This window comes from Salvelinus namaycush, chromosome 25 (genome assembly GCF_016432855.1).
Source record: "Salvelinus namaycush isolate Seneca chromosome 25, SaNama_1.0, whole genome shotgun sequence".
Lineage (NCBI taxonomy): Eukaryota > Metazoa > Chordata > Actinopteri > Salmoniformes > Salmonidae > Salvelinus > Salvelinus namaycush.
In genome coordinates, this window is record NC_052331.1 from 38,013,113 (window position 1) to 38,039,491 (window position 26,379).

The 26,379-nt window shown below is 38.5% G+C and overlaps 1 protein-coding gene across 1 annotated transcript in view; it reads left to right on the forward strand.

Annotated features, from left to right (window-relative positions):
- Window positions 1–26,379, forward strand: part of LOC120019926 (cadherin-7-like) — a 112,396-nt gene that overhangs the window by 51,869 nt on the left and 34,148 nt on the right. The window contains exons 6-8 of the mRNA XM_038963337.1: window positions 3,295–3,548; window positions 4,298–4,434; window positions 16,314–16,435. Coding sequence (XP_038819265.1) covers window positions 3,295–3,548; window positions 4,298–4,434; window positions 16,314–16,435 — 513 coding nt within the window. The remainder of the gene's footprint in view (window positions 1–3,294; window positions 3,549–4,297; window positions 4,435–16,313; window positions 16,436–26,379) is intronic.

The window sequence follows — 26,379 nt, forward strand, 5'->3', positions numbered from 1 at the left end:
GGAAGACATACAATACCACTGATAATCTCCCTCGATCTGGGGCTCCACGCAAGATCTCACCCCGTGGGGTCAAAATGATCACAAGAACGGTGAGCAAAAATCCCAGAACCACACGGGGGGACCTAGTGAATGACCTGCAGAGAGCTGGGACCAAAGTAACAAAGCCTACCATCAGTAACACACTACGCCGCCAGGGACTCAAATCCTGCAGTGCCAGACGTGTCCCCCTGCTTAAGCCAGTACATGTCCAGGCCCGTCTGAAGTTTGCTAGAGAGCATTTGGATGATCCAGAAGAAGATTGGGAGAATGTCAGATGGTCAGATGAAACCAAAATAGAACTTTTTGGTAAAAACTCAACTCGTCGTGTTTGGAGGACAAAGAATGCTGAGTTGCATCCAAAGAACACCATACCTACTGTGAAGCATGGGGGTGGAAACATCATGCTTTGGGGCTGTTTTTCTGCAAAGGGACCAGGACGACTGATCCGTGTAAAGGAAAGAATGAATGGGGCCATGTATCGTGAGATTTTGAGTGAAAACCTCCTTCCATCAGCAAGGGCATTGAAGATGAAACGTGGCTGGGTCTTTCAGCATGACAATGATCCCAAACACACCACCCGGGCAACGAAGGAGTGGCTTCGTAAGAAGCATTTCAAGGTCCTGGAGTGGCCTAGCCAGTCTCCAGATCTCAACCCCATAGAAAATCTTTGGAGGGAGTTGAAAGTCCGTGTTGCCCAGCAACAGCCCCAAAACATCACTGCTCTAGAGGAGATCTGCATGGAGGAATGGGCCAAAATACCAGCAACAGTGTGTGAAAACCTTGTGAAGACTTACAGAAAACGTTTGACCTTTGTCATTGCCAACAAAGGGTATATAACAAAGTATTGAGAAACTTTTGTTATTGACCAAATACTTATTTTCCACCATAATTTGCAAATAAATTCATTAAAAATCCTACAATGTGATTTTCTGGATTTTTTTTTCTAATTTTGTCTGTCATAGTTGAAGTGTACCTATGATGAAAATTACAGGCCTCTCCCATCTTTTTAAGTGGGAGAACATGCACAATTGGTGGCTGACTAAATACTTTTTTGCCCCACTGTATATATCATTGTAAATATTACACCACATTACATTTCGTAATACTTTTCACAACACATTAAGTGTTCCCTCAAGCCACTACTCTACTATCATATACAGTATCTACAATACAACATCCATGTGTACGTGTGTGTAGAGTGTGTGTCTTATAATGTGTATGTGTGTTCTGTGCCTGTGTGTGTGTGTGTGTGTGTCTCTTCACAGTCCGCGTTGTTCCATAAGGTGTATTTTTACCTGCTTTTTAAATCTGATTCTACTGCTGCATCAGTTACATGATGTGGAATAGAGTTCCATGTAGTCATGGCTCTATGTAGTGCTGTGCGCCTCCCATAGTCTGTTCTGGACTTATGGACTGTGAAAAGACCTCTGATGTCACTTGTGGGGTTTGCATGGGTGTTCGAGCTGTGTGCTAGTAGTTTAAACAGACAGCTCGGTACATTCAGCTTTATTCAGCTTCACTTCTTACAAAAACACGTAGTGATGAAGTCAATCTCTCCTCCACTTTGAGCCATGAGAGATTGACATGCATATGCTTAATGTTAGCTCTATGTATACATTTAAGGGCCAGCCGTGCTGTCCTGTTTGGAGCCAATTGTAATTTTCTGAGGTCCCTCTTTTTGGCACCTGACCACATGACTGAACAGTAGTCCAGGTGGCCAAAACTAGGGCCTGTAGGACCTGCCTTGTTATGGGCAGACTTCTCCCCATCTTTGTTGCTGTTGTATCAAATTGTTTTGACCTTGACAGTTTACAATCCAGGGTTACTCCAAGCAGTTTAGTCACCTCAACTTGCTCAATTTGAATGGGTTTAGTGAATGATTTGTCCCAAATACAATGCTTTTAGTTTAGAAATATTTAGGACTGACGTATTCCTTGCCACCCATTCTGAAACTAACTGCAGCTCTTATTTAGTTGAGGTTTAGGGTTTAGTGATTGTTTATCCCAAATACAAGGCTTTTTATTTTTTTTAATATTTAGGACTAACTTATTCCTTGCCACCCATTCTGAAACTAACTGCAGCTCTTATTTAGTTGAGGTTTAGGGTTTAGTGATTGTTTATCCCAAATACAAGGCTTTTTATATTTTTTTATATTTAGGACTAACTTATTCCTTGCCACCCATTCTGAAACTAACTGCAGCTCTTATTTAGTTGAGGTTTAGGGTTTAGTGATTGTTTATCCCAAATACAAGGCTTTTTATTTTTTTTAATATTTAGGACTAACTTATTCCTTGCCACCCATTCTGAAACTAACTGCAGCTCTTTGTTTAGTGTTGCAGTCATTTCAGTCACTGTTGTAGCTGACGTGTTTAGTTTTGAATTTCCACATACATGGCTTTACTCAAGCCAGTATTATGTCGTTAGTAAAGATTGAAAAAAGTAAGGGGCCTACACAGCTGCCCTGTTTGAGAGGCTTCCATTAAAGAACACCCTCTGTGTTCTGTTAGACAGGTAACTCTTTATCCACATTATAGCAGGGGGTGTAAAGCCATAGCACTTAAGTTTTTCAATCAGCAGACTATGATTGATAATGTCAAAAGCCGCACTAAAGTCTAAGAAATCAGCTCCAGCAATGTATGGCTTGGGTGGTTGGAGTCTTTAACGATTGTCCGGTACCTTTCTACCACATCGCCTCATATAGATGTCCTGGATGGCAGGGAGATCGCCCCCACTGGGCTGTCCGCATCCCTTTCTGTAGTGCCATGGGATCGAGGGCGGTGTTATTGCCATACTAGGCAGTGATGCAGCCAGTCAAAATGCTCTCAATGGTACAGCTGTAGAACTTTTGGGAGGATTTATCTTTTTACAGGTGATTTTACTCTAACCCTATTTCTTTCTTTTTTTCTTTCTTAATTTCTTTCTTTCTTATGCTCAATTGCGTTGTTTCCTGACATTGGTTTATTCTGGTGCAGCCCCGTTCCCTTGTGTGATTATCATCTACACATGTGGGTCTGAAAAGATGATTATTGTCCTCGATAGCATGCAGCGAATTCACAGTGGATGAAAAGACACAATTAGTATTACCTCCTGGCATACTCAATGGTCAAAATGTATACAACTTTCTATTTTTGCGTACCCATGCAACCTACTATTTAGAATGTAAGTGCTGGTATTCAGACAGACTCGCAGTCTGACCCTACCTCTTTGCCTTCTTCCTTCCTAACCATCTCTCTCTCTAACCTTTCCAATCGGTAGGGCCTGGACTTTGAGACCAAGTCGAGCTACACCCTGCGTGTCGAGGCGTCCAATAGAAACATCGACCTGCGATTCCTGTCCCTGGGGCCGTTTAGCGACACAGCGACAGTGCGCCTCAACGTGCAGAACGTGGACGAGCCGCCCGTCTTCTCCTCGCCGTTCAGCAAGATGGTAATCTCGGAGGAGGCAACGGTAGGCACCACCATCGGGACCATCTTCGCACACGACCCAGACTCCACCAACAGTCCCATCAGGTAGGGGTGTGGCCGGGATTCATCATCGCAAGTTCACAATCTCTATGCTATGTTACTGTTTGAATGTTTTTGGTCAGTTCTGCCTTTTTGTGTTCCTTTGTTGTTGGTAATTGCTTGTTATGTATTTGGTACGCATCAGTTGTAGCCTTTATCCAGTGGTGTAAAAAGTTTTATTAGATTTTTTTTATTTATGGATAGCCATGGGCATGATCCAACGCTCAGACATAATTTACAAATGAAGTATGTGTTTAGTGATTCCACCAGATCAGAGCCAGTAGGGACGACTAGGGATGTTCTCTTGATAAGTGTGTGAATTAGACCATTTTCCTGTCCTGCTAAGCCTTCACTTTTGTGTGTCAGGGGAAATGTATGGAGAAAAAGGTACATAATTTTATTTAGGAATGTAGTGAAGTAAAAGTAAAAGTTGTCAAAATATAAAATATCAGTATAAAGTACAGATACCTCCCAAAAAAACTACTTTCAAGTATTTTTTATTAAGTACTTTACACCACTGCCATTATCATTCAAAGTAATGTAGAGAAAATAGACAGATATTTCAAGGAATTATAGTTCCTGAAAGCTCCTTAATTATAACAGCCTGCATGTATGCATGCCTGATTAATGCATTCTTAATGCATTTCACTCAGAAGATCTATAGAAGTGTTGCCATGGCGGGTGCCAGTTGAATGTGGCCCTTGATAGGAGAGCCTTTCCAATACTCTTCCTCTCTCCTGTCTACTTAACTCCAGGTACTCTATAGACCGCAACACCGACTTGGAGCGTTTCTTCAACATAGACGCCACCACCGGTGTCATCAGCACCGCCAAGCCGCTGGACAGAGAAGTTAACGCTGTACACAACATCACCATCTTCGCCACGGAGATCCGTAAGTCAAGTGTTCTCTGCTCTGTCCACACGGTTGCTACATTACATCCGGGTTGTTGTCAATCAACGTTGCAACTTAGATATATTGTCCAGAAATGTACACAATATGCAACTCCATAGTGCACCTTTATCTATTTAGCCCCCCCCCTCTTATTGGCTCAAGAGCACACCCAAAAACTATGTAGTACCTCTTCACCAGTGACATCACACACAGACTATAAGGCTGTTGTGAGACATGTCCATCATTACCTCTAGATACTTTACAATATTAGAAAAAAAGGGTTCCAAAAGGGTCCTTCGACTGTCCCCATAGGAGAACCCTTTTTGGTTCTAGGTGGAACTGTTACGGCTCTCGTTTGTGGTAGGAAGAGTGGACTAAGACGCAGCGTGGAAAGTGTTCATGATTTTTTTATTCAAAAACACGAAAGCCAACAGTTCTGTCAGGCAAAAAAACACTAAACAGAAAACAAGATCCCACAAAACCCAAAAGGAAAATGACAACTTATATATGATCCCCAATCAGAGACAACGATAGACAGCTGCCTCTGATTGGGAACCATACTCAGCCAAAAACACAAAGAAATAGAAAACATAGATTTTCCCACCCGAGTCACACCCTGACCTAACCAAACATAGAGAATAATAAGGATCAGGGCGTGACAAGAACACTTTTACTTTTCAGGTAGAACCCTTTTGGGCTTCATGTAGAACCCTCTGTGGAAAGAGTTCGACTGTACATGCAACCTAAAAATGGTTTTACCTGGAACCAATAAGGGTTTTTTCAAAGGGTTCTCCTATGGGGTCAGCCAAAGAACCCTTTTAGGTTCTCGATAGCACCTTTTTTCTACGAGTGCACAAGAGGGTTCACGCTTCACTTTTGTTACACTCATCGTGACCGCACACAGAGTGGACCAGTGCCTTCACTGCACCTGCGTCTTGACAAATCCCGAATTCTATTAAAATGAAGTAAATCCCGTATCATAAAAGACAGACTTAAGCTTCCTATACTATTTCTCAATGAATATCATTAGTCTAAGGCTCACTGGGATTTTACCAATTTCGCTTGGCAGTCTGGAAAGCTGAAGGTCTCCTTGACTCTAGAGGAGAGTTCTGAGCAGATGCTCTGCTGCAGTAGAGGGCGACTGCTGTTGATCGCCGGCTCCAGAACTCGTGGCGTTTGATCGAGCCTCACCATGATTCCAAATGATGGCCGAAGCTGGAGCACACACACACACACACCTCCCATCTCCCAGGCTTTCCTGCTGATGACTTTGTCCGTGACCTTTGGCAAAAAGAAGTGCACCTGTTCCCCAATCGCTCCATCTGACTCACTTCTACTGAGGCTGGAACTCAGTCAAACCTGCACCGTGGCAAACCTCCATTGGGGGTGGTATGGTTCTAACTATTATACAAACTCCTCCAAATTGGTATAGGGGAGAGTGGGGTAAGGTGACCCAAAGGGGTATGTTGAGGTACCCTTGTTTCTAAGGAATCCATACACAAAATGTATAATTTGAACAAATATTTAGGAAGAGGTCATCATTTCATGAAGTCTGTGAAAGAGCAAACCACATGGAATAAGTGGTAAGCAAGTTAGGTCAAAAATCACTCAAATTATGTCAAAATTATTTATTGTGTTTCATGATGCTTGTATCTAAACCAAAGTAGATCATTTTATATACATCAGTTGGAGTCTCTATAAGATTCAATATGAGGACCTAAACCTAGCATTAAAGTGCATCCTAGCTGTGTGGGTTAATGTAATCTAAATGTTTGCCTTGGGGTAAGTTGAGCCAATAGCCTATGGGGTAAGTTGAGCCAATGGCCTATGGGGTAAGTTGAGCCAATGGCCTATGGGGTAAGTTGAGCCAATGGCCTATGGGGTAAGTTGAGCCAATGGCCTATGGGGTAAGTCGAGCCAATGGCCTATGGGGTAAGTTGAGTCAATGGCCTATGGGGTAAGTTAAGCCAATGGCATATGGGGTAAGTTGAGCCAATGGCATATGGGGTAAGTTGAGCCAATGGCCTATGGGGTAAGTTGAGCCAATGGCCTATGGGGTAAGTTGAGCCAATGGCCTATGGGGTAAGTTGAGCCAATGGCCTATGGGGTAAGTTGAGCCAATGGCCTATGGGGTAAGTCGAGCCAATGGCCTATGGGGTAAGTTGAGTCAATGGCCTATGGGGTAAGTTGAGTCAATGGCCTATGGGGTAAGTTGAGCCGATGGCATATGGGGTAAGTTGAGCCAATGGCCTATGGGGTAAGTTGAGCCAATGGCCTATGGGGTAAGTTGAGCCAATTTTTGAGCAAATGGCAAGTTGAGTGCTTCTACACCTGCATTGCTTGCTGTTTGGGGTTTTAGGCTGGGTTTCTGTACAGCACTTTGAGATATCAGCTGATGTAAGAAGGGCTATATAAATACATTTGATTTGATTTGAGCGAATTGAAGTGTTTTCTTATATTCATCTGAATTCTGTTGAGTTTAGAGTCTATGATTGTGACTTCTGCTCCAATATCAAAGTAGCCTCACACAGTACTCGAATGCCCACCTCACTTAAAGTCAATAGATCATGGTTCCCTGACAACAACAAAAATAAATCTTTTTTTTTTTTCAGTTTTGAAACTGCAGTAAAAGTCTAGTAACTGCTGTCGACTGTGGTATTTTGGATGCGGTAATTGTAGGACAACTGCAGTGTAGATGCATTGCAGCTCCCTTAAATGTATCTTGGCAGAGGAGATCGAGGTGTCTTCTATTTATCTCTGCTTGGGGAAACGGTGTCTGATCCCTGAAGAAACTATGTATGCATTGTGTTAGCCAGAGTTTGCAATTTGGATAAATAATTAAGGTGTGTACGAAAACAAATCTTAGGGCCAGGTTTCAAGGACACAGATTAGTTAAGTCCTGGACTATAAAGTGTGCACAAAGGTGAATCTCCATTGAAATAACTAAGTCTAGGACAAGGCATAGTCTGTATTTGGGAAACTGGCCCTAACTGTGCTATCAGATATAATGATCCAGCTCACCTTAACAAATGGAAGCCTATCACCCTTTAAAATACTATCAAAATGTCCAATAGGATAATACAATGTGCTATATGATAATACAATATGCTATATGATGATACAATATGCTATATGATAATACAATATACTATATGATATTACAATATGCTATATGATATTACAATATGCTATATGATATTACAATATGCTATATGATAATACAATATGCTATATGATAATACAATATGCTATATGATAATACAATATGCTATATGATAATACAATATACTATATGATAATACGATATGCTATATGATATTACAATATACTATATGATAACACAATGTGCTATATGCTAATACAATATGATATATGATAATACAATATGCTATATGATAATACAATATGCTATATGATAATACAATATACTATATGATACTACAATATACTATATGATAATACAATATGCTATATGATATTACAATATACTATATGATAATACAATATACTATATGATAATACAATGTGCTATATGATAATACAATATGCTATATGATATTACTATATGATAATACGATATACTATATGATAATACAATATGCTATAGGATAATACAATATGCTATATGATAATACGATATACTATATGATAATACAATATGCTATAGGATAATACAATATGCTATATGATAATACAATATACTATATGATAATACAATATACTATATGATAATACAATATGCTATATGATAATACAATATGCTATATGATAATACAATATACTATATGATAATACAATATACTATATGATAATACAATATGCTATATGATAATACAATATGTATTATGATAATACAATATACTATATGATAATACAATATGCTATATGATAATACAATATGCTATAGGATAATACAATATGCTATATGATATTACAATATACTATATGATAATACAATATACTATATGATATTACAATATACTATATGATAATACAATATGCTATATGATAATACAATATACTATATGATAATACAATATACTATATGATATTACAATATACTATATGCTAATACAATATGCTATATGATAATACAATATGCTATATGATAATACAATATACTATATGATATTACAATATACTATATGCTAATACAATATGCTATATGATAATACAATATGCTATATGATAATACAATATGCTATATGATAATACAATATGCTATAGGATAATACAATATGCTATATGATATTACAATATACTATATGATAATACAATATACTATATGATAATACAATATACTATATGATAATACAATATGCTATATGATAATGTAATATGCTATATGATAATACAATATGCTATATGATAATACAATATACTATATGATATTACAATATACTATATGATAATACAATATACTATATGATATTACAATATACTATATGATAATACAATATACTATATGCTAATACAATATGCTATATGATAATACAATATGCTATATGATAATACAATATGCTATATGATATTACTATATGATAATACGATATACTATATGATAATACAATATGCTATAGGATAATACAATATGCTATATGATAATACAATATACTATATGATAATACAATATACTATATGATAATACAATATGCTATATGATAATACAATATGCTATATGATAATACAATATACTATATGATAATACAATATACTATATGATAATACAATATGCTATATGATAATACAATATGTATTATGATAATACAATATACTATATGATAATACAATATGCTATATGATAATACAATATGCTATAGGATAATACAATATGCTATATGATATTACAATATACTATATGATAATACAATATACTATATGATATTACAATATACTATATGATAATACAATATACTATATGATAAGACAATGTGCTATATGATATTACAATATATTATATGATAATACAATATGCTATATGATAATACAATATGCTATATGATAATACAATATGCTATATGATATTACTATATGATAATACGATATACTATATGATAATACAATATACTATATGATAATGCAATGTGCTATATTATATTACAATATACTATATGATAATACAATATGCTATATGATAATGCAATATGCTATATGATATTACAATATACTATATGATAATACAATATACTATATGATATTACAATATACTATATGATAATACAATATACTATATGATAATGCAATGTGCTATATGATATTACAATATACTATATGATAATACAATATGCTATATGATATTACAATATGCTATATGATAATACAGTGTGCTATATGATAATACAATGTGCTATATGAAAATACAATATACTATATGATAATACAATATACTATATGATAATACAATGTGCTATATGATAATACAATATACTATATGATATTACAATATACTATATGATAATACAATATACTATATGATAATACAATGTGCTATATGATAATACAGTGTGCTATATAATAATACAATATAATATATGATAATACAATATACTATATGATAATACAATATACTATATGATAATACAATATGCTATATGATAATACAATATGCTATATGATAATACAATATGCTATATGATAATACAATATACTATATGATAATACAATATGCTATATGATAATACATTATGCTATATGATAATACAATATGCTATATGATAATACAATATGCTATATGATAATACAATATACTATATGACAATACAATATACTATATGATAATACAATATGCTATATGATAATACAATATGCTATATGATAATACAATATACTATATAATAATACAATATAATATATGATAATACAATATGCTATATGATAATACAATATGCTATATGATAATACAATATGCTATATGATAATACAGTGTGCTATAGGAAAATACAGTGTGCTATATGATAATACAATATACTATATGATAATACAATATGCTATATGATAATACAATATGCTCTATGATAATACAGTGTGCTATAGGAAAATACAGTGTGCTATATGATAATATAGTGTGCTATAGGAAAATACGATTGCAGGGAAAGCTGGACTTCAGATGTGAGATGTTTCTTTTATAAATTGGTTGAAAGGCTGTCATTGGATACCGTGGTGGTTGGATGTTTCATGACTCGTTTGTCTCACTGTGGCGTAGGGATACACAGTTAGAGGTAAGTTGTACCAAAGTTAGAGATAAGTTGTACCAAAGTTAGAGATAAGTTGTACCAAAGCCAATTTCCAAGAACTAAATATTTTAATAAGACTTTTCACAAAGCAGTGTGTTAATTTAATTAACTCTGTTGCTGTGTGTATTTGAGTCCACAGACTCAACACTTTGAGTGTTGATTTACCACTGTTTTTATTTGTTTGTATTTCATTACACTGGAGAATTTGCAGTGTGAGCATCAAACTTGCCATTTGCAAGGTTTGCAATTGGCTTTGAATTACTCTTTGCAATTCATTGCAACTTTCAACCTTTTCATTGGCATGTTGAAAGTGTCATACAGTAGTTGAGTGTCACAATTTATCTATACTTATCGGTTCAACATATCTTTGGTTTTCCTTTGATTTTATACACCTGGACAATCAGGAGAATGGACATTTACAGCATGTTCAGATATAAATGAATTGTGTAGATCAAATATGACTGTCAGATAGATTGGAATATTTTAGGAGATTCTGTGTGTGTGTTCTAGTCAATCTATTTCAACATGCATTTCCAGATACAGCCCTGCCATTAGTTGGAGGCAGCCAATCAGAAAAGTAGTCACTGAGATCTGGATTCAAATATTTTTGAAAAAGTAGTCATCCTTGGGGATCTGTTTTCAAATAGTTGTAGTCACCTCCAAAGTAACTGTTTGAAAAATCTCTCTCTCTGTTTCTCTCTCTCTCTGTTTCTCTCTCTCTCTGTTTCTCTCTCTCTCTCTGTTTCTCTCTCTCTGTTTCTCTCTCTCTGTTTCTCTCTCTCTCTGTTTCTCTCTCTCTCTGTTTCTCTCTGTTTCTCTCTCTCTGTTTCTCTCTCTATGTTTCTCTCTCTCTCTGTTTCTCTCTCTCTCTGTTTCTCTCTCTCTGTTTCTCTCTCTCCCTGCTACCCCCCCCCCCCTCCCCTCTCACCTCGGTATATCAGCAGCAGCATGATGTACTGACAGATGTGCACAATCTATTTCTATGTCGAGCTGCAGTCAACAACCGTGGAGACATGTAGATAATGCTACACTAGTGAAAGGAGTATACAGTGCCTTCAGAAAGTATTCATACCCCTTGACCTATTCCACATTTTGTTTTGTTACAGCCAGAATTCAAAATGGATAAAACATTTTTAAAAATGCAGTCATCTACACACAATACCCAATAATGACAAAGTGAAAATATGTTTTTAGAAATTGTAACAAATGTATTAAGTATTCAGACCCCTGAGTCAATATATTGGTCTGAGTCTGCCGCATTTTCTGCAGTTTTACTTTAGTTTATTATTGCAAACAGGATGCATGTTTTGGAATATTTGTATTCTGTACAGACTTCCTTCTTTTCACTCTGTTATTTAGGTTAGTATTCTGGAGTAACTACAGTGTTGTTGATCCATCAGTGTTCTCCCATCACAGCAACTCTGTAACTGTTTTAACATCACAATTGGCCTCATGGTGAAATCCCTGAGCGCTTTCCTTCCTCTCCGGCAACTGACGCCTGTATCTTTGTAGTGACTGTGTGTATTGATACACCATCCAAAGTGGAATTCATAACTTTACCATGCTCAAAGGGATATTCAATGTTTGTTTTTTTGCGAGGCATTGGAAAACCTCCCTGGTCTTTGTGGCTGAGTCTGTTTGAAATTCACTGCTGGACTGAGGGACCTTACAGATAATTGTATGTGTGGAGGTACAGAGATGAGGACGTCATTCAAAAATCATGTTTAACACTATTATTGCACATAGAGAGAGTCCATGTTACTTATTATCTGACTTGTTAAGCAAATGTCTACTCCTGAACTTATTTAGGTTTGCCATAACAAAGGGGTTGAACACTTATTGACTCAAGACATTTCAGCTTTTCATTTTGTATTAATTTGTAAATATTTCTAAATACATTATTCCACTTTGACATTATTGTAACGGCTTTCTTCCTGGGATGAAGGAGAGGACCAAAATGCAGCGCAGTTAGTGTTCAACATGTTTAATTTAACGAACTGTGAACACTTACAACAATACAAAACAACAAACGTGAAAACCGAGACAGTCCTATCTGGTGCAGAACACAAACACAGAGACAGGAAACAACCACCCACAATCCCCAACACAAAACAAGCCACCTATATATGATTCTCAATCAGGGACAACGATTGACAGCTGCCTCTGATTGAGAACCATATTAGGCTGGACACAGAAACAGACGAACTAGACACACAACATAGAATTCCCACCCAGCTCACGTCCTGACCAACACTAAAACAAGCCAAACACATAAGAACTCTTGTCAGGACGTTACAATTATGGGGTATTGTGTGTAGGCCAGTGAGAAAAACATCTCCATTTAATCCATTTTAAATTCAGTCTGTAACACAACAACATGTGTAAAAAGTCAAGTGGTGTGAACACTTTCTGAAAGCTATGAGCAATGGGATTTCGCATTGCAAACACATGTATGTTAACAGGACCTGATATTGTGATATTGGCCACGTTCCAGACCGACTACAAAGCAGTTGAGCTGCACATTAATCAAGGATTTGGGCATCAGATTGCATTATCGTGTTAATGCTGTTACTGTCATGTTAAACACTTTCAGGGGTTGTGAGATTTGCGAATGTAATGTAGGCGGCCTGGAACACAGCCAATGTGTTATCCACTAGATTATATAGATGTCAACTGACACTTACTAAATGTGTGCTGTATTAGTAAGCTAGCTATTGGCGCAGTTGAAGCAAGGCTTTACATCAGGGTCATGTTCATTAGGGGCGTGTTCACACCATAGCGAAACATTTTTGCAATGGAAAACAAAAACAAACCAGTTCAGATAGCACCACCCCATTTCACTCTCGTTTGAATCATTTTCTCTCCTTTCATACCTGCTGAACACAACCCAGGAAATGTGAGCAAAGCAATGCGCAAACTATTAAATCTACCCCTTAATTAGACTGAACTGACCGACCGTGTATGACAGGCAGACAGCTGACGATCGAGGTTTGAACCCACAACGTGGTAGTGAAACTCAAAGTAGATGTGTGAGGATACAAAATCATTTTGGAGGATAATTTCTCTAGCTTCTTCTGGCTCGATTAATTGATTTCTGTAATCGAAGGGAAAAACCTTTGACCTTTGAGCTGCCGCTGCCTAGATACATCTAAATCATACTTCATATCCTCTTCATCAGCCAGAAGAGCTCACCCACAGTGAGGACTGTTAGAGGGAGGAGAAAGAGGGGGTCTGTTGGAATGATATTGTGGACATATGCTTTTTACCATAGAGGACAAATGAAGAGAGGGTTGTTGTAATGGCCAAGCAGACACACACACACACACATGCTCACACACAGATGTACAAACACACACAAACACTCCCATGCGCACACACACACACACACACACACACACACACACACACACACACACACACACACACACACACACACACACACACACACACACACACACACACACACACACACACACACACACACACACACACACACACCCTACCAGATGTTGTCCTTCTGGTGGAGCTGGTGCCATTTGCCCTCCACAGGTGTTCAGTGTTTGCCGGTGGAATGTGTGTATAGATTACAGAATTTCCCAAGTAATCACAGGGGATAATGTCCAAACTAAACCTACCCATCACCGTTGACTGAAATCACAGGGGATAATGTTCCAACTAAACCTACCCATCACTGTTTATTGAAATCACAGGGGATAATGTTCCAACTAAACAGACCCATCACTGTTGACTGAAATCACGGGATAATGTTCAAACTAAACAGACCCATCACTGTTGACTGAAATCACGGGATAATGTTCAAACTAAACAGACCCATCACTGTTGACTGAAATCACGGGATAATGTTCAAACTAAACAGACCCATCACTGTTGACTGAAATCACAGGGGATAATGTTCAGACTAAACAGACCCATCACTGTTGACTGAATTCACAGGGGATAATGTTCAGACTAAACCTACCCATCACTGTTGACTGAAATCACGGGATAATGTTCAAACTAAACAGACCCATCACTGTTGACTGAAATCACGGGATAATGTTCAGACTAAACAGACCCATCACTGTTGACTGAAATCACGGGATAATGTTCAGACTAAACAGACCCATCATTGTTGACTGAAATCACAGGGGATAATGTTCAGACTAAACAGACCCATCACTGTTGACTGAAATCACAGGGGATAATGTTCAGACTAAACAGACCCATCACTGTTGATCGCACCTGTGACTCTGCCCACATGCTACAGGTGTAGAGGATTATTCATATTAAGACGCGACTCCAGATACAGCCAACCCATCTGTTGAGTAAATCTTTCTCTCCGCACATGAATTACACCCGTGTCTTTGAGAGACAACCAGATCTCAGGTATATTTTCCTCAGCTCACCTCCCCACTTATGGTTGAACTGTGGAGAAATCTGCAGAGAAACAGTTGAGGGACATACAGTAAATCCCCCGACATCAATGATAGGAACATCAATCTCTGAGGAATACCGTTTACTATGACATAGCAGAAAGTGTTTTCTCCTTTCTAGGTTATTATTTAAAGTTCAATAGATTTCTACCAATTCATCTTGATTATGAAGACGCTATACATAGTACATGATCATGCATCACACACAGTATGTGTGTCTTAGGGCCATTGGTCATAACACACCGAGTTTGTAGGAAGTTGAAAATTATATGAAAAAACACGGATCAACTATTCTCGTGCGTCTGTTTTTTGACAAATCTGTATTTATATCTATGAACGTTCTGCCTTCAGACCATTCTCCAGTGGAGAATATAGCGTGCCGAGAAACCTTGACCTGTCGGGTTTACCCCAATCCATGATTTATATTAAGATAAAGGTTCAGCTGAAGAGAAGGTAAACAAGACAAAATTAGCTTGTTAAAAAGCAAACATCGTCTGAGCATGCCGAGTCACTCAGTGAAGACCACAGAGTTGTTGTCGAGCCCCGACTCCTAATAAGAACACTTCCAGACACCCCCAGTCTTCCAGACACCCCCAGTCTTCCAGACGTCCTACACAGTCTGTTTTCTGAATGTTTTCTTAAAGGGATATTTCACCACATTTTAGATATTGTTTTCCTTACCCTGTAAGCAGTCTATGGACAAGGTAATGTAGCAACCCATGCTTTGGTTTTTGTTTACGTGGCCACTGTCTTCAAATGCTAATTGTTATAGCATTTTTGTTCAAGTCTCTAAACTTGTCCGTGTAGCTCCATGAAGTTATTTTAAGACCCGCTAATACAGGTGTGTGGTGAAATCAGTTAAAGGAACTTGATGTTGTGGGGCATAACATGCCCCAGACAGTGCTGTTGAACTTACTGTTGACCTTCATTGCAAAAAAAAGTTTATTTTAATCAATTATTTGGTGACATATGAATATATTTAGTATAGTTTTACTACTAAAAATACTTTTTTAATGTTTCACTATTTACATTTTTTTATGAAATTTCACGGAGGAGGATGGTCCTCCCCTTCCTCCTCTGAGGAGCCTCCACTGCCAGATACATGCATTTTTTTATATATATATATTATATATATATAATATATATATATATATACATAACCAGCATTTGGTTATGCTTATCCTTGACCACTTGTTTCCTTTTTTTCTTCCAGTGGACCCATTGCAAGTGGGAAAGGGTGTAGTTCTGATCACAGTGACGGACATCAATGACAACGCGCCTGTCTTCGCCATCGAGTACGAGACCTACCTTTGTGAGAGTGCCAGACCTGGACAGGTATGTCAACATCTTATGATGCATTTAAAAGCTCCTATTGGTAATGGAAGACTGAGGGCCATATACAGTACGTTAGAATGGGATGACACAATTGAATGTTCGGATGCAGAGTTCAAAGATGATATGATTTTGGTAGCGCTGTTATATTGGATAAAACTATTATATTGGATATCATTGTTGCAATTAAAACAAATGAATAATTAGCAGTGTTGGGTAGTAGTGAACTAGATGTAGTTAAACTAGTAATTTAAGAACATTTTGCGATAGATTGGTGGAAGAACCAAATTCAAAAATTGGTAGTGTTTTCAGTAGTTAATTCCTTTCTTTGCCATGTAGTAGTGTAGCTAACTGTTGGAATTACACACTACTATTTTACCATGTAGCGGTGTAGCTAACTGTTGGAATTACACACTACTGTTTCACCATGTAGCGGTGTAGCTAACTGTTGGAACTACACACTACTATTTTACCATGTAGCGGTATAGCTAACTGTTGGAATTACACACTACTGTTTTACCATGCAGCGGTGTAGCTAACTACAGGAACTACACACTACTGTTTTACCATGTAGCGGTGTAGCTAACTACTGGAACTACACACTACTGTTTTACCATGTAGCCGTGTAGCTAACTACAGGAACTACACACTACTGTTTTACCATGTAGCGGTGTAGCTAACTACTGGAACTACACACTACTGTTTTACCATGTAGCGGTGTAGCTAACTACTGGATCTACACACTACTGTTTTACCATGTAGCGGTGTAGCTAACTACTGGAACTACACACTACTGTTTTACCATGTAGCGGTGTAGCTAACTACTGGATCTACACACTACTGTTTTACAATGTAGCGGTGTAGCTAACTACTGGAACTACACACTACTGTTTTACCATGTATCGGTGTAGCTAACTACTGGATCTACACACTACTGTTTTACCATGTAGCGGTGTAGCTAACTACTGGAACTACACACTACTGTTTTACCATGTAGCCGTGTAGCTAACTACAGGAACTACACACTACTGTTTTACCATGTAGCGGTGTAGCTAACTACTGGAACTACACACTACTATTTTACCATGTAGCGGTGTCGCTAACTACTGGAACTACACACTACTGTTTTACCATGTAGCGGTGTAGCTAACTGTTGGAACTACACACTACTGTTTTACCATGTAGCGGTGTAGCTAACTGTTGGAACTACACACTACTATTTTACCATGTAGCCGTGTAGCTAACTGTTGGAATTACACACTACTGTTTTACCATGCAGCGGTGTAGCTAACTACTGGAACTACACACTACTGTTTTACCATGTAGCCGTGTAGCTAACTACAGGAACTACACACTACTGTTTTACCATGTAGCGGTGTAGCTAACTACTGGAACTACACACTACTGTTTTACCATGTAACGGTGTAGCTAACTACTGGATCTACACACTACTGTTTTACCATGTAGCGGTGTAGCTAACTACTGGAACTACACACTACTGTTTTACCATGTAGCGGTGTAGCTAACTACTGGATCTACACACTACTGTTTTACCATGTAGCGGTGTAGCTAACTACTGGAACTACACACTACTGTTTTACCATGTATCGGTGTAGCTAACTACTGGAACTACACACTACTGTTTTACCATGTAGCGGTGTAGCTAACTACTGGAACTACACACTACTGTTTTACCATGTAGCCGTGTAGCTAACTACAGGAACTACACACTACTGTTTTACCATGTAGCGGTGTAGCTAACTACTGGAACTACACACTACTGTTTTACCATGTAGCGGTGTAGCTAACTACTGGAACTACACACTACTATTTTACCATGTAGCGGTGTAGCTAACTACTGGAACTACACACTACTGTTTTACCATGTAGCCGTGTAGCTAACTACTGGAACTACACACTACTGTTTTACCATGTAGCGGTGTAGCTAACTACTGGAACTACACACTACTGTTTTACCATGTAGCGGTGTTGCTAACTACTGGAACTACACACTACTGTTTTACCATGTAGCGGTGTAGCTAACTGTTGGAACTACACACTACTGTTTTACCATGTAGCGGTGTAGCTAACTACTGGAACTACACACTACTGTTTTACTATGTAGCCGTGTAGCTAACTACTGGAACTACACACTACTGTTTTACCATGTAGCGGTGTAGCTAACTGTTGGAACTACACACTACTGTTTTTTGCAAAAAGAAGTAGGCAATAATTTCCTTTCTTTTTCGGCATCAGACCTCCCTAATTCTCCCTTGAAACATAGTTTTTGTGTTTAATAGGCTAAATTACACGTTCTGTTAACATATGACCCCTGAAGTGATCTATTCTTGCAATTTGTAGTTTATGACATTTCAGATTTACATGTGATACTTTTTTAACAAAGTAGTATGGATGTAGTGAACTACTTTTTCAAAGTAACTTCAGTTAAGTAAGCTATATTTTTCTAAGGGTAGCTTTAGTGTAGCTCGACTTTTTCCAGTGTAAAATAATTGGTAGCTTGGTAAATTATATTTTGGGATTAGCTTCCCCAGCACTGATAATTAGGCATATCAATAATTGGGCAAAATTTTGAGGTGGAAAAAGATTTTCTGCGCCATAATTGTCTCATAGCCAATTGTATAAAAGAGCAGCGGTCAGGTGAAGGTAGTTAGAGGCGTCACATGGATCTCCATAGCAGGTGCCTAATCAGGGGATCAAAGCGTTGTGCTGTCATGTGGAAAAGGGTTTTATAGGGGGATGCAAAACAGGACTGTGGGGGGATTGTGGCATGAAATTGGTTTGTGTGAAAACGTGGCGTGGTGTCAAGTACTCGGTGTCAGCTCGCCACGGCAGCCAACCAGCCAAGCTGAGACCACACGTTTACTTATGCATCCATTCTCTGTCTCTGTAGAGTGGGAGCACAGCTGTGGTGTGTGTGTGTGCGTGTGTGACATTACACCTTTTTTGAGTTGTGAAAATGGCATCATTAAGTCCTCACAACAACAAAAAACAATACCAGTGAATTGGTCACACCACATTGACATACCCCATACCCAAGAATCTCTTCAAGCAATCCATTGAAATACAATAGCTTCACACACCACCGCCCGCCATAATTATAGTAGGAGATGATAGCCGTATTAAATATGTGGTGCTCTCTTAATGAGTGCAATTAAGCCCAATCAGGTTAACAGGGATACACGGCCTGATGGACCTGTGTGTCCTTTGGTGACCTTTGACATTAGAATATTGTCTTTTTATGTAATGGCTGAGTTCAAGGCCCTCATGCGCTTCCAATGAGGCGATTATACACATGAATGGACACTTCTCTTCCTCATGGCCCACTGCCTGTAGAGATACAGATGGTATGGCCGAGGAGATAGCATCTCCTTTAAGATAACTATATATTACATAGTATTATATTTATTTAACTAGGCAAGTCAGTTAAGAACAAATTCTTATTTACAATGACGGCCTACCCCGGCCTCCCCTAACCAGAACAATGCTGGGCCAATTGTGCGCCGCCCTATGGGACTCACTATCACGGCCAGTTGTGATACAGCCCGGGATCGAACCAGGGTCCGCTGCACCACACGGGAACTGGGTAGTTTGAGCCCTGAATGCTGATTTGCTGACAGCTGTGGTATATCACGGGTATGACAAAACAGGTATTTTTACAGCTCTAATTACGTTGGTAACCAGTTTATAATAGCAATAATGCACTTGGGGGGGGGTGGTATATGGCTAATATACAACGGCTAAGGGCTGTGTCCAGGCACTCCGAGTTGAGTCGTGCATAAGAACAGCTCTTAGCCGTGGTATATTGGCCATATACCACACCTCCTCGTGCCTTATTGCTTAATTATACAGACCTATGTCCAATATGTACTGTATATGCACGTTAGACTAATTTAAATGTTTGTCTTGATTTAGCTTACGTGCCCCACTGCCTGTAGAGACACAGATGGTAAGACAGAGAAGTTATATCTCCTTTATGATAACTCTATATTATATACTGTAGTTAGGGGTATTTCAATCTCATATGGAATAACTATATATTATATAGTTAGTGGTATTCCATCTCATATGGAATAACTATATATTATATAGTTAATGGTATTTCAATCTCATATGGAATAACTATATATTATATAGTTAGTGGTATTCCATCTCATATGGAATAACTATATATTATATAGTTAATGGTATTCCATCTCATATGGAATAACTATATATTATATAGTTAGTGGTATTCCATCTCATATGGAATAACTATATATTATGTAGTTAGTGGTATTCCATCTCATATGGAATAACTATATATTATATAGTTAATGGTATTTCAATCTCATATGGAATAACTATATATTATATAGTTAATGGTATTCCATCTCATATGGAATAACTATATATTATATAGTTAGTGGTATTCCATCTCATATGGAATAACTATATATTATATAGTTAATGGTATTTCAATCTCATATGGAATAACTATATATTATATAGTTAGTGGTATTCCATCTCATATGGAATAACTATATATTATATAGTTAATGGTATTCCATCTCATATGGAATAACTATATATTATATAGTTAGTGGTATTCCATCTCATATGGAATAACTATATATTATGTAGTTAGTGGTATTCCATCTCATATGGAATAACTATATATTATATAGTTAATGGTATTTCAATCTCATATGGAATAACTATATATTATATAGTTAATGGTATTCCATCTCATATGGAATAACTATATATTATATAGTTAGTGGTATTCCATCTCATATGGAATAACTATATATTATATAGTTAGTGGTATTCCAATCTCATATGGAATAACTATATAGTATTGTAATGAACACGATGGGAGACAGAGAGCTGGTTCCAAGTGCAGGGCGCAGCAGGTGTTTATTTGCAAAGGGACACAGGAGGAGGCAGGTAGCTGGGTCCAGGGGCAGGCAGAAGGTCATACACAGGAGGAGGCAGGTAGCTGGGTCCAGGGGCAGGCAGAAGGTCATACACAGGAGGAGGCAGGTAGCTGGGTCCAGGGGCAGGCAGAAGGTCATACACAGGAGGAGGCAGGTAGCTGGGTCCAGGGGCAGGCAGAAGGTCATACACAGGAGGAGGCAGGTAGCTGGGTCCAGGGGCAGGCAGAAGGTCATACACAGGAGGAGGCAGGTTGCTGGGTCCAGGGGCAGGCAGAAGGTCATACACAGGAGGAGGCAGGTAGCTGGGTCCAGGGGCAGGCAGAAGGTCATACACAGGAGGAGGCAGGTAGCTGGGTCCAGGGGCAGGTAGAAGGTCATACACAGGAGGAGGCAGGTAGCTGGGTCCAGGGGCAGGCAGAAGGTCATACACAGGGGGTACAAAAAGGCAACAGTACAGGCAGGGAAAAGGCTAGTGACGTCGTCTGGGAGATCAGGCAAGAGGTTGATAACAGGAAATCCTATTATATAGTTATTGGTATTAAATCTTATATGGAATAACTATATAGATTGTGGTATTCAATCTCATATGGATTAACTATATACAATTTTTTATTTAACTAGGCAAGTCAGTTTAGAACAAATTCTTATTTACAATGACGGCCTACACCGGCCAAACCTGGACGACTCTGGGCCAATTGTGCACCGCCCCATGGGTCTCCCAATCACAGCCAGTTGTGTCTGTAGTCTGTAGTGACGCCTCAATCACGGAGATGCAGTGCCTTAGACCGCTGCGCCACGCGGGAGCCCTATATAGTTAATGGTATTCAATCTCCTATGGAATAACTATGTATTATATAGTTTGAGATTTTGTCAATTAAGCCATTTTTGTTTGTAACCCAGAGTCAGATGAACTCATGGATACCATTTGTATGTCTCTCTTTTTAAAGGAAGTTGAAGGTAGTTTCCGGAACGATTTCTAATTATCGTTCAGATCAGCTTGTTGATCCCACGGACTTCCAAATCATTGTGCTAATGATAGTTGTCAAAATGCTCAAATTATCTCTTTAAAGGTTAGACTGATTTGAGCTCCAAAAATGTTCACATATACTGTAGAGTACCTGAATATTACTCTGGCCTTCAATATGTTTGTGCTGTATAGCCAGCTGATGTGGTAATTGTAATGCCAAACTTGGAGTTGACATGCCAAACTTGGAGTTGACATGCCAAACTTGGAGTTGACATGCCAAACTTGGAGTTGACATGCCAAACTTGGAGTTGACATGCCAAACTTGGAGTTGACATGCCAAACTTGGAGTTGTCATAGTGTGACAACAAATATATGAGTTGGCTATACAGTAAAAACAGATCTGAAATATATATATGTATATCATCTAGAAGTAGAACACATTTTGGGGGGGAATTGTGGCCGAGAGGACATTTTAATAACTGTCGTCATGCGTTATGTAATTTAAAATCCGTCAACAGCGGTAACTTGTGAAAATCATTGTCATCCCGAGGCTGTGCCACTTAAACAACTCAAAGGAGTCCCTGTTTGCAGCACTGAGAGACACTGAGCAAAACAACATGAAAAACCCCTAGCCTACATACATACACCTTCTCCCAAATGAATTAAGTTGATTCCTGTACTACCTTGAGAAGAAACTTAATCTCAACAGACCCTCATCAGATAAGGAGTAGCAAAGAATATCAAAACTGTAACTTACGCATATGACATAAAAGTACACTTTTTTTGGTTTTGCATTGGCAAGATGTATGTTCACCATGGTTAAATCTTGTTTAAAATCCGAGCTCCAACAGTGCATTAGTATCTAACACAACAAAGTATCACAACAATACACACATCTGACTCCAACATAATTGTATGTAAACTTCCGACTTCAACTGTATATAATATTTACAAAACCAACGTCAACAGTGCCTTAGACTCCTGTGAGTTCGGCATTCACTGCCAATACCTGATTGTAATTGGACGAGAAGGCCAATCCTGTAAAAACAAACAACTTGATTGTGTCCCTGATTGACTAAGCTGCCACAAAGAGGGCTTGAAGACTGTCTCTGTGTGTGTGTGTGTGTGTGTGTGTGTGTGTGTGTGTGTGTGTGTGTGTGTGTGTGTGTGAGTGTGTGAGTGTGTGAGTGTGTGAGTGTGTGAGTGTGTGAGTGTGTGAGTGTGTGAGTGAGTGAGTGAGTGAGTGAGTGAGAGAGTGAGAGAGTGAGTGAGTGAGTGAGTGTGTGAGTGTGTGAGTGTGTGTGTGTGTGTGAGTGTGTGAGTGAGTGACCATAAGGGAGAGACCATAAGGGAGACTCTCTCCCTTATGACTCCCGTCTGACGAGAGCCCGACCTCACTAATGCTCCTGTGGAAAGTCTGTGGCCACGGGAGTGCTACCGTTACCCTTGTGTGAAAGAGAGTAGCATTCATTACCAATGATAACATGAATAAATCTCAAACAGCTACCATTAAGGCCTTAGAAACAACATACGGGCCCTTTGAGAGAGACAGTGGGAAGACTGAGCATAAGGAGAAATCTAATCAAAACCTCTGAGACCTTTAGGGTTGTTGAAGTGGTCACAATCACAAACAAAATAGTTAATAGATTTTTGAGAAATGTGTGTTCTTATTTTTAAGTTCTTAGAGGTTTCTCTTTGATTGGGTAGTCTGGACCTTTGATTGTGTAGCCTGGGCGCTCAGCTGGCGGGGGGGATGCTAAAGAAGGGGTGGGTGGTGTACTTCAACCCGTCAACAGGGAACTGTTTTGTAGGGCAGGGGTCTAAGCTGGAAGGGGATTACAATCAAGCAGGCATGTTTTGTTGTTACAAATGGTAATGACCGGTTGCAATGGTCAGCGGTAGGGGAGACTGAGGCTGGTTGTCACATTTTTGACTTTTTTCTATATTAGAAGAAAATAGCAATTACTAGAACCGAGAACAAAAATAAATCTGCACACTGGTACATACTCCTAAGTACTTCGTTTTATCAAGCATATGGAATTTTATCAAAATAAGAATGTGTTCTTAAACTGACTTACCTAGTTAAATAAATAAATGAATACAAATAAAATAACATATGCCTCAACCGTGTTCCTAATGAAACTAAACACTTGGGAACATATAGACCTACAAGTTTGAACATTTTATTTTTTTCCCATATTACAATTTACTCCAGAACCTGGGACAAATGTTTTTAACAAATGTGAGCATAACACCTCTCAATACAAGTACCATAACGTAACCAGGATAATACTCATATTAGTCTCTTTCTTAGTTATTGCCCCATATCCCCAAGAACTGCTTTCTTATTCAAAAATACACCTGGAGGAAAAAGTTATTTAAATATCAAGACAAAAGAGCATTGTACTTTTTTGTAAATCACATTTTGTATGTCATCTGTTATGACTTGATTACTTTTCAGTATAAATAGTTACCATGATTGTTTCAATTAAAATAGGCATTGTGAAAGGAAGTGTGACTTCCAATGTATGCTAAATAAGTATGTGCTAAAGACACATTTTAATTTAGTAAAAGCCCTTACCATTGTGACAGCAAAGAGCAAACATAAATGGTTGTTTGCCCTATGGTCGGTTTTCCCTTCGTGTCATTTGTGTGCCAGTTTCAGTCTCTTTGGAACCTTAAATGACTGTTTATCACTCATTATGAACTTAAAGATACACTATGGAAAGGTAGTCGCTAATCGTTTACGTCAAAGCTTGCATGTCGGCTGTATGGTTTGAATGAGATGATAAGAAACTACAAGAAACACAAACCCTTAGATTTAGGTTTGTGGTTTGGAAGGTGTGTCTCTTTCTGTCCGATAGGATATTTTCAGTAAATTAAGGATAACTTTACCGCCATCGATCCACACAATTAAGATAGAAATAATCAAAATCTGCAATGGCATTTTTAAAGCAAATTTTTAAAGCAATAACATCTTGCCATCACGTTCATGTTTATTAAGTGTTCATAGGGCGGCGCACAATTGACCCAGCGTCGTCCAGGTTTGGCCGGGGTAGGCCGTCATTGTAAATAAGAATTTGTTGTTAACCGATTTGCCTAGTTAAATAAAGGTAAACTAAAATGTTTGCCTTTTGAAGAAGAGTTAATACAAGGGATTACCAATAGCTGTTCCTTGTTGTTCATTGTTAATGGCACTATCCTTACATGACCCATCCTCCTCCCTGGAGTTTTGCTTACAAAAGCAAAGCAATAATGTACAAGCCAAATGTATTAATTTCCTAAACCCCAAAAGGTTTCCACTCCAGCCGTCGCAATGCAAAACAGATGGCGGGTGTGTAAGCGTCAGTCCCTGAGTCCCATCGGCAACCCACACCTGCAATGGGGTTATTCATGTAGTTTGTCTCGCTCTGCCTTCTGTTTTCTATCTCAGGGTACCTGCTCTATTGTTTAGGTGCCCTTGATTCGGCCATTTTTCCAACTGTCATCCCATTATTGGTTACGATGTGTCGTCCAGGGCAGATTTTGACTGCCAGTGTTTTTCACACAAAGACCTGTGCTGTAATGGCAGACGATGAAGAAGAATTATAATGCTAAATCCCATAGGAGTGTACCGTTGTTATATGTCGGTCCAGCACTTGTCAAAGATATTATTTGAATGTATGTCTTTTTCCATATGGCTGCTGCCTTCCTAAATGGCTGGTATAGGATTTGAATAGTAGCTGGCTGGCTAACAAGTAGACCCACTGTAGCGTGACGGGTCTGAAGTGTCGTCTGTGCCCAGCCTTTTCGTACATGTGTAGCATTTCTAGCTGGCTGCACGTTCTCTAAGGGGGCTTCCATGGAGCGACGGATAATAGTGTTAAAAAGGGCAGATGAAAAAGGTTACAGCTTGTTATCACAGATAACCGATATAATAATACAACTGCAATATACACAACACGATCAAAAGTATATGGACACTGGTTCTGGGAAGGTGTCCACTAGGTGTTGGAACACTGCTGCGGAGACTTGCTTCCATTCAGCAAACAAGAGCATTAGTG